The sequence below is a fragment of the Rhincodon typus genome, chromosome 15, assembly GCF_021869965.1.
Source record: "Rhincodon typus isolate 14 chromosome 15, sRhiTyp1.1, whole genome shotgun sequence".
Lineage (NCBI taxonomy): Eukaryota > Metazoa > Chordata > Chondrichthyes > Orectolobiformes > Rhincodontidae > Rhincodon > Rhincodon typus.
This window is the reverse complement of record NC_063346.1, coordinates 59,405,949-59,419,328: the sequence shown is the minus strand read 5'-3', so window position 1 is coordinate 59,419,328 and position 13,380 is coordinate 59,405,949. Positions and strand designations below refer to the sequence as shown.

Sequence of the window (13,380 nt, the reverse complement as noted above, 5' to 3'; positions counted from 1 at the left end):
AGAGGAGAGGACTGGGGGGGCAGGAAGACCATAGGAGACATACTCTCAACACAGGCTGTGAGAAACAGGAACAGGCCATATGGCCCACTGAGAATCATGCTCTCGTTGCTCTCCCCGGCCTCAGCTGGTATTACCCTCGCAGTTGTGCCCATTCTGCTTCTGCCATTGCGCTGCCAGCTGGATGACGACCTCGAACTGCCTATTGTGTTGCCCACTCTGGCTGCCACCCACTAAATGCCCACAGGCGTGTTCTCTCTCTCTCTCCAGAGGTGCTGTCAGACCTGTTCTGTATTTGCCGTATTGCCTGTTCTTATACTGCTGAGTTGCCGGTTTACATTTTTTTTCCACATCTGTTATTTCAGGTCAGTGGCGTTTGTGCCGTTTCCTATAAAAATGAAGAGGCACTAATGAACCTTCCACTCAAAACGTGCAGGGCAGTTCACAGTTTGCGGCTGGGGTCCGTGATGTACTCGACAGAACAAGAAATGATTTCTGATTTCATTGTAGTCCAGCAAAACGATGAAAGATGGCGTTACGTTCGGACTGTTTTCCCCGGAGGAAAGCCGGGATGCTGTTATCCCCGATTCCAATCACATAGCCCACAGGAAAACTGAATGAGATCCTGCTATTGTGTGCCTGACCCATCCCCCACACACCAGACGTCAGCCCAGGCTGCTTAATTCCTAGAAGGTGGGAGGGCTGGAGGGCGGAACCCAGTTTGGAGGTGTGCATTCTGCTTGGAGCTGCGCTGTACCATGGCTGAGAAAGGTTGCAGGTAAGGAGGGTCTCTCCCACACCCCGTATCCAAACGCTTGCTCCCCACCCACTGCTCAGGTAGTAACTAACATCTGTGTCAATTTCACTGCGCGATCCCCATGGAGACGGCGCGCGATGCTCCTGCCTGTGCGTCCTTGAAACCAGGAGGAGCTGTGTCTCTCTCTCTCTCTCCCTGTCTCTGTGTGTGTGTGTGTGTGTGTGTGTGGGGGGGGGGTGGTGTGTGTGTGTGTGTGTGTGTGTGTGTACGCGTACCTACACCGCTGCCAAGTGTTTTCCCTTGCATTGCGATTGATCCGGATCCAAATCCGAATGTTAATCGGTTTTTTTTAACAGATTAACGAGGCAGTCACTTCTACAAACTAACTCCCTCGTTGTCTTGTACAAATAAAGTAATGACTCCTGGGGCCTTTGTTGTTTAGCAACCTCAGTCTCTGTGATTGCAGGGGCACTTTCTCCAATACCCAACATTTGGCTCCAATCACTGATTCTCTGGAAGCCGGGAACTCAAGCCCAGAGCTCAGCTCCACTTTCTATTCTTTTTTGGGATCCCGGTGTTGCTGGCATTTGTTGCCCATCCCCAATTACCCTTGAACTGGGTGGTTTGCTGGGCCATTTCAGAGGACAGTTGGAGTCATATGTCAGTCAGACCAGGAATGGTCATATATCCTTCTCTATTGGAGTTACAGCAATCAGAATTAGTTTCATAGTCACCATTATTGAGACAAAAGTGAGATTACAGATGCAGTGGTGGAATTTGAACCCATGTTCCATGTTCCCAGACCACTAGCCTGGCATCTCCATTATTAGTCCAGTGGCATCACCTCTATGTCATTATTTCTGCAAGCTTGGGTGCAATTAACTCAACACCAGGTACCCCCAAAATTCAGGAGACAAATGCTGGAGATTTCTGGATTTATTCTGTTTCACCTTTTTTTTGCATATATTGTGCAGCATTGAAATAGGCCATTCAGCCCAATTGGTCAATACAGCTGTTTGTTTTTTACACAAGCCTTGGTCTGCCCTTAACCTCAGTGGATCCCACATCCTTCTATTCCTTTCCCCCTTATATGCTTATTCAAGGAAAGAGGAAAGGAGAAAACAGAGCTTTAGCCCAGTCAGAAAACACTGGAATCTATCATTAAAGAAGTCTTAACAAGGCACTTAGAAAATTATAATAGGACATGACAAAGTCAGCATGATTTTCTGAAAGGGAAATTGTGTTTGACGAATTTATTTGATTTTTGAGTATATAGGAAGTCAGGTAAATAAAGGGGAGTCAGTAGATGTTGCATGCTTAGACTTCCAAAACACATTCAATAGGGTATGACACCAGAGGTTAATTTGCAAGATAACGTTTCTCGAAATATTGAGTAATATATTACTACAGATCGGTTAACAAACAGGGAACAGGGATATTTGGGGCACTTTCAGTTGGCAGGCAATGTGGCAAGGATCAGTGGTGAGGCCTCAGCTATTTATGATCTAAATTAATGACTCATGAAGAAACTGAGGGTGATGCACCTTAATTTGCTGAAAATACAGAGCTTGATGGCAGTGAAACCTCTGAATGGAATGCAGAAGCTGTAAATAAATAGACAGTTAAACAAATGGGCAGCAAATTAGCAGATGAAGTTAATTTGAGGAACTGAGGGATTACTCAATTTGATCATAAGAATCATAAAGCAGAAGAAATTTTTAAAAATATGAAACTTGTAAATATTGATGTTCAGAGGTTGTACTCATACAAGTAACAAAGGAAATTGGCATGCAAGTGCAGCCAACAATGGGGAAGGCAAATATCATATTGGCCTTTATTGTATAATTATAATTTCAGAAGGATATTGATAGACTAGGTGAATGGACAAAACTGTGGCAGATAGATTTCAATGTAAACAAGTGTGAGGGTATCCATTTTGGACCAAATAAAAATGATAGATCAGGGTGTTTTCTAGATGGTGTGAAGTTAAATACAATGAATATCCAAAGACTCGGGGTTCAGATGCATGGACCCTTAAAATGTCACAAGCAGAAAATATCTAAAATCAAGAAAGCTAATGGAATACTGGCCTTTATATCTAGAGGACTGGAGTATAAGAAGTATAAAGTTATGCTTTAGTTATACAAAACTCTGGTTAGACACCACATGGAGTACTGTTAGCAGATCTGGGCACCACACCTTAGGGAGGATAGATCAGCCTTGGAGGGAGTACTATGTAGGTTTACAGGAATGTTACCTGGACTTCAGGGGTCAAGTTATGTGGAGAGATTTTACAAATTGGGACCATTTTCTCTAAAAATTAAAAGGATGATCTGATCAAAGTCTTTAAGATATTGACCAGAAAAGACAGGATAGATAAAGATAAACCACTTTCACTGATTGGAGATTCTAGAATTAGGGGGCATAGCCTAAATTTGATTTGATTTATTGTTGTCACATGCACCTAGATACAGTGAAAAGTTCTGTTTTGCGTTTAGTACAGGCAGATCATACTGTACAATGTGCATTAGGGCAATAGAACAGAGCAAGGAATACAATGTTACGGCTGCAGAGAAGGAGCACAGACCGCGAGATCAACATTAAGCTTAAAATTTGAGAGGCCATTCAGAAGTCTAATAACAGCAGGGAAGAAGCTGTTCTTGAATCTGTTAGTACTTGTGTTTAAGCTTTTGGCCCGATGGAAGAGGTTGGAAGAAATTAAAACAGGGTGGGAGGGGTCTTTGATTATATTGGCTGCCTTCCCAAGGCAGTGGGAAGAATAGATGGAGTCAATGGATGGAAGTTTGGCTTGCCTAATAGACTGGGCTGTATTCACAAATCTCTCTAGTTTCTTATGGGTCCTGGGCAGACCAGTTGCCATGCCAAGCCATGATGCATCGGACAGGATGCTTCCTATGGTGCACCTAAAAAATTGGTAAGAGACTTCATGGACCTGCCGAAAAGTAGGGAGAGATGTTAGGGAGCACTTCTACGCACAAAGGGTAGGAGAAGTTTGGAACTCTTTTCTACAAATGGCAGTTGATGCTTAGATCAGTTGTTAATTTTAAATCTGAAATAGATTTTTTTGCTTAGCAAAGGTATTAAGGGATATGGGCCAAAGGCAGGTATATGGAGTTAGGCCCTAGATAGCTATGATTTCAATGTGTAGATGAACAGTTTTGAGGGGCTGAATGGCCTACTGTGTTCCTGTGTTACTTATTGCCTTGGAGATGGTACAGTGCAGGTTTGCTAGAGTGATCCCCAGGATATGGGGATTGTCCTATGATGGGAGACTGAGTAAATCGAGCCAATTCCTCTGGAAGTTTGAAAAATTAGAATAAATTTCATCGAAACAGTCAAGAACCTGAAGGTTCATGACAGGGTAGACATTGTGAGGTTGTTTATCTGACTCGGAAATCGTGAACAAGGGGAGCACAGTTTCAGGCTAAGGAGTGAATCATATTAGTATGAGATCAGGAGAAATTTCTTCAATCAATGTGTTGTGAATATTTGGATGTTTGCTGAGGTGCTTGGCTTCCCTTGAACTATCCTGAAAAAAATCCTGCTCTGAAATAAACTAAAACTTGCTTCTGAACTCTGGTATTTTCTGAACTAAACAGGAAAAAAGCTTGCTTCTGAATTCAACTCTTGATTCTTCTGAACTGAGCTGGAAACAAAGCTGATTGCCTTAACTGTGTTTACCCAATCTATCACAATCCCAACAGTATAAATGGGTGTTTAGTCACATGCTTTCTGAGCACTGTTAGATTCATAATGCATTAGAGTCATAGGGTCATAGAGATGTATGGCAAGGAAACAGATCCTTCAGTCCAACTTGTCTGTGCCAACCAGATATCCTAAATTCATCTAGTACCATTTGCCAGCATTTGGCCCATATCCCTCTGAACCCTTCCTATTCACATACCCATCCCGATGCCTTTTAAATGTTGTAATTGTACCAACCTCCACCACTTCCTCTGGCAGCTCATTCCACACATACACCACCCTCTGAGTGAAAAGGTTGCACCTTAGGTCCCTTTTAAATCTCCCCCCAGCCCCCCCTCATCTTAAACTCATGCCCTCTAGCTTTGGACTCTCCTACCCTGGGGAAAAGACCTTGGCTATTCATCCTATCTATGCCCCTCATGATTTTATAAATCCCTGCAAGGTCATCCCTCAGTCTCTGACACTCCAGAGAAAATAGCCCCTGCCTATTCAACGTCTTCCTGTAGCTCAAACCCTCCAATTCTGGCAACATCTTTGTAAATCTTTTCTGCACCCTTTCAAATTTGACAACATCTTGCTGACCTTACAAAAATACCTTCACAACAGTAACCAAAATTCACTGGCCTCTCTTTTTTTTAGAAACAATCTAAGTTCCAAAAATGATAATAATATCTGTTATACATCTTTCATTACAAAAGAGAGTGATCAATATTGGAACCAGTTCATCAGCAGCTACCTTAAAGATCCGGAGAGGCAGTTCATTGCGAACTGGGGCTTTGTTAAGATTTCTTTCTTGCAATATTTTAACATTCTGTCTTTTGTTTATAAATAGTTTTACCATGTCTAATATGAATCACTATCTATGATTGTCATTTGAGTTCAATCTTTTCTAGAAAATGACTGGAAAATTGATCTCTTAGTGCTTTGGTTTTGCCTTTAGAATCAACTATAACTGAGTTGTTTATTGTAAAGGTTGTTGCAATGTATTTATGTGTGGACAATGTTTATTGCCTATCCCTAGTTACCCTGAGAACATCAAGTGGGATTCACATAGTGTCATGACCATTGCTCCTTATTGTCTAACTGAGGTACCCCACTTCATAAATGTCAGCATATCCTGAGGAAAAAAAAAGCTCCTTTTTCTGCCTATCTGAGGAGATCACCGAGAAATGATGATATTCTGGACATCATGAAATAGGTGGGAAACAAAAATGGAAATTGCTGGAAAAACTCAGCAGATCTGGCAGCAACTATGAAGAGAAATCAGAGATGACATTTTAGGTCTGGTGACCCTTTTTCAGAACTGGTTATAGCGAGGAAAAGTTTGGTATTAATGCTGAAGGAGGCAGACGGGGTGGTTGAGTAAACGATAGGTGGCAAGAGAGAGAGAGAAATAGTTGGGCAGTCAAAGGGCTGGGTAAAGGTCAGCCTGGGAGAATGAATAGCTGCTAATGGGTAGCATTACTGGTTGACAACGGGTTGTTTGTGGTAGCAGCTCCTATGATGCCAAGATCTGGTGTTTGGGGCTTGGGGTAAGGACATGGAAGAAGGCACTCAGGCCCTAAAATTATTGAACTCGATATTGAGTCCTGAAGGCTGTGGCGTCCCCAAGCAAGCTCGAGCTGCTTCCTCATTACCATGGATGTGCAATCCCTTTACACATCCATCCCCCACAGGGTGGTCTCAGGGCTCTCCGCTTTTTCCTGGAAAAATGGCCTGAACCGTCCCCGTCCACCACCGGCCTTCTCTGCTTGGCCAAGCTCGTCCTCACTCTGAACAACTTCTCTTTTAACTCCTCCCACTTTCTTCAAGTCAGAGGTGTGGCCATGGTCTCCAGTTATGCCTATCCCTTTGTGGGGTATGTGGAACGTTTCTTGTACCAACTCTAGCCCCAACCCACAACTCTTTCTCCATTATATCAATGACATCATCCATGCTGCTTCTGTCTGTCTCTCATCCGGAATTGGAAACGTTTATCAATTTTATTTCAATTTCATTTCAATTTCCACCTCGCTCTCACCTTCGCCTGGTCCATTTCTGACTCCCCCCTTCCCTTCCTCACCATCTGCCTTTCTATTTCTGGGGATAAGCTAGCCACCAATATCCACTGACAAGGGAACCCCTGAAATGTCCATTTTCTTCCTCAACTGAGGGTCCCCCATCACCCTGATTGACAGGGACCTCAGCATGTCTGACCCATCTCCCGTACTTCAGCCCTCATCTCATTTCTTCTGTCCCACAACGGCGACAGGGATCCCCTTGTCCTCTCTTACCACCCCACCAGCATCCCCATCCAGAGGATCATTAGCCGTCATTTCCACCACCTCCAACGGGATGCCACCCCACCAGACACACATTCCCGTCCCCTCCCTTGTCAGCCTTCCACAGGGACCGATTTCTCCAGGACACCCTGGTCCACTCCTAACCCCTCCCCACGGCCCCATGACACCTTCCCCTCCAATAGCAGAAGGTGTAATACCTGCCCATTTACTTCCTCCCTCCTGACTATCCAAGGCCTAAACATACCTTCCAGGTGAAGCAGCACTTTACCTGCACTTCACTCAATCTAGTCTACTGCATTCGCTGTTCACATTGTGGCCTCCTCTACATTGGGAGATGATACGCAGACTGGGTGATCGCTTCTCAGGACACCTGTGCTCTGTCCACAAAATGGCCCTGAGCTTCCAGTTGCCTGCCACTTCAACCAACCTCCATGTTCCCTGGCCAACATCTCTGCCTCCGGCTTGCTGCAGTGTTCCAGTGAAGCTCAGCGCAGGCTGGAAGAACTGAACCTCATTTTCCACTTGGGGACCCTGCAGTCTTCAGGACTCAGTATTGAGATCAATAATTTTAGGGCTTAAGCACCTTCTCCCATCTCCTTACCCCAACTCCCATGCACCAGGCCTTGTCATCACATTGGCTGCTAACACAAACAACCTATTGTCAGCCATTAATGGTCCCAATTAGCAGCTATTCATTCTCCCAGGCTGACCTTTACCCATTCGTTTGCCTGCCCAACTGTTTCTCTCTCTCTCTGGGCTTCATCTCCACCTATCGTATATGCTTCCCCTCTGTGCCCACCTCTTCTCTAGTATACATACCAACCTTTTCTTAGCTGCCATCAGTTCTCAAGAAATGTTAAGTCTGCTTTCCTGAAACGTTAACTCTGCTTTCTTTTCACAGATACTGTCAGAGCTGCTGATTTTTTTCCAGCAATTTCTGTTTTTGTTCCAACAACTGCGGTTCTTTAGTGTTTGTTTATGATATGGGTGAGGTAGCTTAACAGACAGGCTCCATATATTTGGGAAGAGGTGAGATAATTCTGGGAAAGCTGAGCCCAAGCAGACTGACTCAACCACTCCAGTTGAGAGTTTGCCAATCTGACAATCTTACCAAGTCTTTAGGCCATACAAGTGTTGAAGTCAGGAAACATATTTTCACACGGAAGGTAGTGGATATCCTCCCCACAAAGTAATTTTCCAAACTGAGATTGAAATTGAAACAGATTTCTCCCATATGCAAGAATATTAAAAGTTACAGAGCAAGGTGGATTTCTGATATAGCTATTTCTGATTAAATCTTTGGACAAATGTGAGAAGTTGAATGGCCTTCTGCTGTTCTGACATTGCTTCCTTTCTAAAAATCTCTTCTGTGATGTGAAGCTAGTGACTCTTTGTTCCTGGTTGGACACATTGCTTTTCTGCATGCACTGTTGGTGCTGAGTACATGTCTAGCCTCCTTCATCTGGGCATCTAATCCCTCTGGAGGCAGAAGGTGTTGAAAATGTAGCCAGTTCTGCTCTTTTTGTTATGTTTCTGTATACCATCCTGTCTCCACCTCAATCCTTCAGCGGATTTCAACTTGCTGCTCCAAGTATCCCCTCAGAGTCACCAAACTGAAACAGTCAATTCAAGGTGCACCTATTCAACTAGATAGTCAATGGACTCCAGTGTCACCATTTAGAGTGAATTTACTGTTCATTTTCACAAACTGCAGAGAATCTTTCTTATAGCTTTGTGGTTTATGAAGACCGTTGTAAACTTCGATATTGTGTGAGGTTTTGTTATGATAAATTGGGAAATACTGTTTCTTCTGTTAATGGAAGGGCAAAATTTTACTGCCATTTTCAAGTAAGTGTATGAAGGTTATTACTGCAGTCATCGGTGAAAAGGATGTGTGGTACATAGAGAGCAGCAGGAATGAGTTACAGTGAATGGTCTGCTCTATATTCTGCCCACTGTTTGACTATTCTTTTAAATCCTTCCATAGTTTCATTCCTCTCTAACGATTTTGCAATCCTCCCGGATATCAGAGCTCCATAATCTTTCGCCTATTGCTTTCCTGATTTTAATCACTCCTCCATTGGTAGCATGCCTTCAGCTCCCTCAGCCCTAGGCTCTGGAATTTTGTCTAGAAATCTCTCCGCCTCTCTACTTCCCATTCCTCTTGGGAGATACTCCTTAAAATTTACCTCTTTGAATAAGTTTGTGGGCGAGAGCTAACATGCCTGTCAGTGTCAAAAGTTTGCTTAATTGTATGGCTCTGCATTTTGGTTTTACTAGATTGAAGGTGTTCCCACAAATGGAGGTTGTGCTGATGAGAAAGTTTTGTTGGACAGTCAGTTCAGTGCGGGGTTGGGTTAAAGCCAAGATGTACCATGATGTCTGAATAGGGTCCAGTGTCACAGATTGCCCAGTGTGATTCAGAGGGAATGCCTGAGTGAGTGTTATAAATGCATGACTTAATCAGAATGCAGGTCTCATATTAAGTATGTGCAAAATCAACATTGTTCTCAAGACAAAATAAAAAATCTGGGAACAAGGTTTAGATTTTTTGAAAGGGGAAGAGACAACTTAGAAACTGGCCAGTAGAGAGAAAGCATTTTACGAATTCACATATTCCTGTATAATATCTGTTCCTAGCCATAAGCTTCAACTGCCTGTCAAACCGCAGACTTGTCCTGACCAATTAGATCTTTTCACCTCAACGATATCTCCAAAGTCTCTTGCTGAAGGGGTTTGTGGTAGGTGCAGGAGTGGAGAGAGACATGAGAAGAGCTAGTAGTTTTTTTGTTGTTTGGGAGAGAGCAGCTGCAGTTATTCACACCTCACAATGAATGTGAGTGAGAGTGACCACCGACTAAACGCATGGTAGTGAGTATCTGAGTTCTAAATGCACATCCCTTATCCTCTCTTCCCCGTCTTTGACCTCATTTTATTTACTTTCATAGCTGATGTTTATGAATTTGAAAGTGCTTTTACTACTTTTACGTAGAATTACACAGAATTTACAGCATAGAAATAGGCCACTCAGTCCAACTGATCTATGCCTGTTTTTAGGCTTCAAACGACTCACCCATTCTGCTCTCGTTGGTGAACTGCACAAATTTGCCAGTTGGAAATTCAATCATTTCTTCAATGTCCTTTGAAATTCCAGGGAGCCACATTCATGATTGAACCCCTTCCCTAGATTTGATGCTGCCCAAGTGACCTCAATGTAGCATCTCTAAGATCCCTTCTCTGAGTGAAGAACTGATAACCAGTTCTTAGTTATTCTTAGATTGTAATAACTAAGCTCTCAAGATTTCATCAACAACAATTAAGTTGTTTTCTGTGTTAAAAGGAGGTTTTCATCATTATAGCAAACTTTGGCCAACCCTCTGAGCACTATTGATGAATTTTGATGTCTTCTGGACTTGCATCTGTTTCTGATTAACTTGTTTGAATTTATTCCAACAAGTTGTTCATTGTGTCAACTCAATTTCTTCATGAAAATTATCTTCACATTATGTAACCCCACCAATAGTTGCTTTAGACAGTGCATTTGCTGTTGTTTGCAGATTGCCAGTGTTATTGATGTTGCATTGAAATGAATCTGTCACGTGATATTCATCAATGGATTCATACATCAAATTAATATGTTCCAGGCCCCTGCTTCTCCTCTTCTTGGTTTCCCTTCTTCTTTGTCAGTTATATCAGCAGGAGACAAGGCATTGTGTAATTAGTGCATATTATCATAACTGTTGACTGTGTCAAGTAACCTAGGGAGTTTTGGAAAATTAACACCACTGCGTTCCTAGCTCATCGATAATCTCTTTTAAGATACATTAAAACTCGCTCTTTAATTTTTAAAATTCCTGTAGAAAACTCTTGTTATTAATTTTCACGTCCTGGCAAGCGTCCTCTGAAACTCCAATTCCTTCCTCCTGATTAACCTTTTCTTCATATGTTCATATATTCTGACCAATCATCTGACCTGCCTCTGAGCTTCACATATCTAGATGGAGAGAGGATGTTTCCCCTTCTAGTGCAATCTAGAATGAGAGGTCATGGTTTTAGGCTAAAGTTTGGCAGATTCAAAAACAGAGGTGAGAAGGAATTATTTCTGTCAAAGAGCTGTGAATCAGTGGAATTCACTACCCCGGAGTGAGGTGGACACTGGGACATTGAATAAATTTAAGGAGGAGATACACAGATTTTTAATTAGTAATAAGTTAAAGGGTGAGAGAGAGCGGATAGGAGAGTGGAGTTGAGGCCAAGATTTGATCAGCCATAATCGTATCAAATAGCGGAGCAGACCCGAGAAACGGGATTGCCTCATCCTGCTCCTAGTTCTTACATTCTTATGGGTTTTCTCCAGGAGTTTTATGCTTTCCCTAATCTCTGTAGTGAATTAGGGATGATGAGTCCTCCCTTTGGGATTTTTCTTTACAGTAGGAATATACTTATTCGGTATACTTTGGAACATTCTCTTATTGATTGTAATAACTATCTGTATTGATCGATCACCAGCCTCATGAGCCAATTCATATCAGGTAGCTCAGTTTTCATGCCCATATAGTTTTCCTTATTTAGCTTTAGAATACCGGTATTAGCCCCTTCTCTTTTCAAACTAGATGTAAAATTCAATCATACTGGGGTCAATGCTGCCTAGACTTGCCTTTATTCTGGAGGTCATTAATTATCCTTTAACGTTACACAATCTCAAGTCTAATATAACTTGCTCCCTGGTCACTGCCACAATGTGCTGCTCTAAGAAACTATCTCAGAAGCATTCTATAAACTCCTCATCCAGGCTACTACTGCCAATGTGATTTTTTTCTGTTTAAAGTCACCCGTGATTATTGCTGTCTCTTTATCACAAGCATCCAATATTTCTTCTTGTATACTTTGTCCAACATTGTGATTACTGTAGACCAATCCACTCTTCTTTCCCCTCCTGCTCCTCATCTCCACCTAAACCAATTTTACACCCTAATCACTGGAACTAAGGACACCTCTAATTCTTGTACAAATGCCATCCTCGATGAACAATGCTACCTGTCTCTTTACCTAGCTTCTTGAATGTCAAATGCCCCTCAATATTCAGAACTTAATCCTGGTCATCCTGTAGCCATGTCTCTATAATAGCTGCAAAATTTTATTTATTTACTTCAATGGGTGATATCAATATGTTTACTTTGTATTGAATGCTCTGTGCATTCAAATACAGAGCCTTTAGTGTTGTCTTTTTGTTACCTTTGTAACATCTTGATTTGATTGTTGGTATATCCCTAGGTTTTCCTGTATTACTATATTCCTCTCTTGCATTGTCTCTACTCTTTGTTATTCCATATCTTTCCACATTTGATCCCTTGCTCGCCACTACTGAGTTTAAACCCCTTGCTATTTCTCTCTTTATGCAGTTTGCAAGAATACACAGTTAAGGTGTAGACCACCCCAATGCTTTCACCCCCACTTTCCCATTACTGCTACAAGTGGCCCATGAAGTGGAACTCACTTCTCCCACGCCAGTCTTTAAGTCTTGTATTCATCCCTGTAATTTTATGTACTCTGTCCCAATTTGCACATGTCTCAGAGATTTTAGCCTTTGAGGTTCTGCTTTTTAAATAATTATGTTGACGAGTTGGACAGGAGGGTCTGTTTCCATGCTGTATAACTCTATGACTCTGTGACCTAGCTCCTCATACTCTGTAGGCAGAACCTCTTTGCTAGTACTATCTGTGTCGTTGGTTCTTACATGGACCACGACCACTGGATCTTCCCCTCCCACCGCATGTTCCTATCTAGCCCTTTTTAGATATCTCAAACCCTGGCACTGGGCAGGCAACACAGCAGCTGGGTTCTCACTCTTTGTTGTCAGTCTCCCTCACAACAATTACTGTTACTTATTCCTTCTTGCTGCCCTGACTTGAATGGCTTCCTGTACCACAATCAGCTCAGCCACCCTTGCTTTCATTAAAAAGGCTGAGGGAACCTAGTGGATAATCGGAGAGGCCGACACTCTTGCACACATACTCTCTGAGACCCCATACCTGCTTTGCTCACAATCACATCACCATGTCGCTGGCCATTCAGAAGACTCTGTCCTACATGGTGTGCTGTCATCTGGTACAATGAATGCAGGTAACTTTGGTCTTGTCACCATGGCATTGGCAGAGAATTTCCAACCTCTCGTGGTTGTCTTCCCATCTGTACCTTCTTTGTTTTGGGGATTTATTTTACTGTCTTGCTCTTAAGGAAATGAATAGATTCCATTGAGATCCTGGACAAGGGCTTTGCCCTTCTTCTGAGGATTAGTTTCTTCAGCTTCTGTTTCCAAACAAATGGCTTTTTCTAGAGTGAGGTCTTCTTTTAGAGTCATGCAGCACGGAAACATACCCTTCAGCCCAACTCATCTGTGCTGACTATAATCCCAATCTGACCTAGTCCCATTTGCCAGCATTTGGCCCATATCCCTCTATACCCTTCCTATTGATATACCAATCCAGATGCCTTTTAAATGTTGTAATTATACCAGCCCCCACCACCTCCTCTGGCAACTTGTTCCAGACATGCGCCGCCTTCTGTGTGAAAAGGTTGCCCATCGGGTCCTTTTTAAATCTTTCCCCTCTCATCTTA

The 13,380-nt window shown here is 42.6% G+C and overlaps 1 protein-coding gene across 1 annotated transcript in view; it reads left to right on the top strand.

Moving 5' to 3' along the window:
• The first annotated feature begins 652 nt into the window (after window positions 1-652).
• The window catches only part of pnp6 (purine nucleoside phosphorylase 6), a 59,750-nt gene continuing 47,022 nt past the window's right edge, over window positions 653-13,380 (top strand). Inside the window, exon 1 of the mRNA XM_048606109.1 lies at window positions 653-775. Coding sequence (XP_048462066.1) covers window positions 756-775 — 20 coding nt within the window. The 5' untranslated portion in view covers window positions 653-755. The remainder of the gene's footprint in view (window positions 776-13,380) is intronic.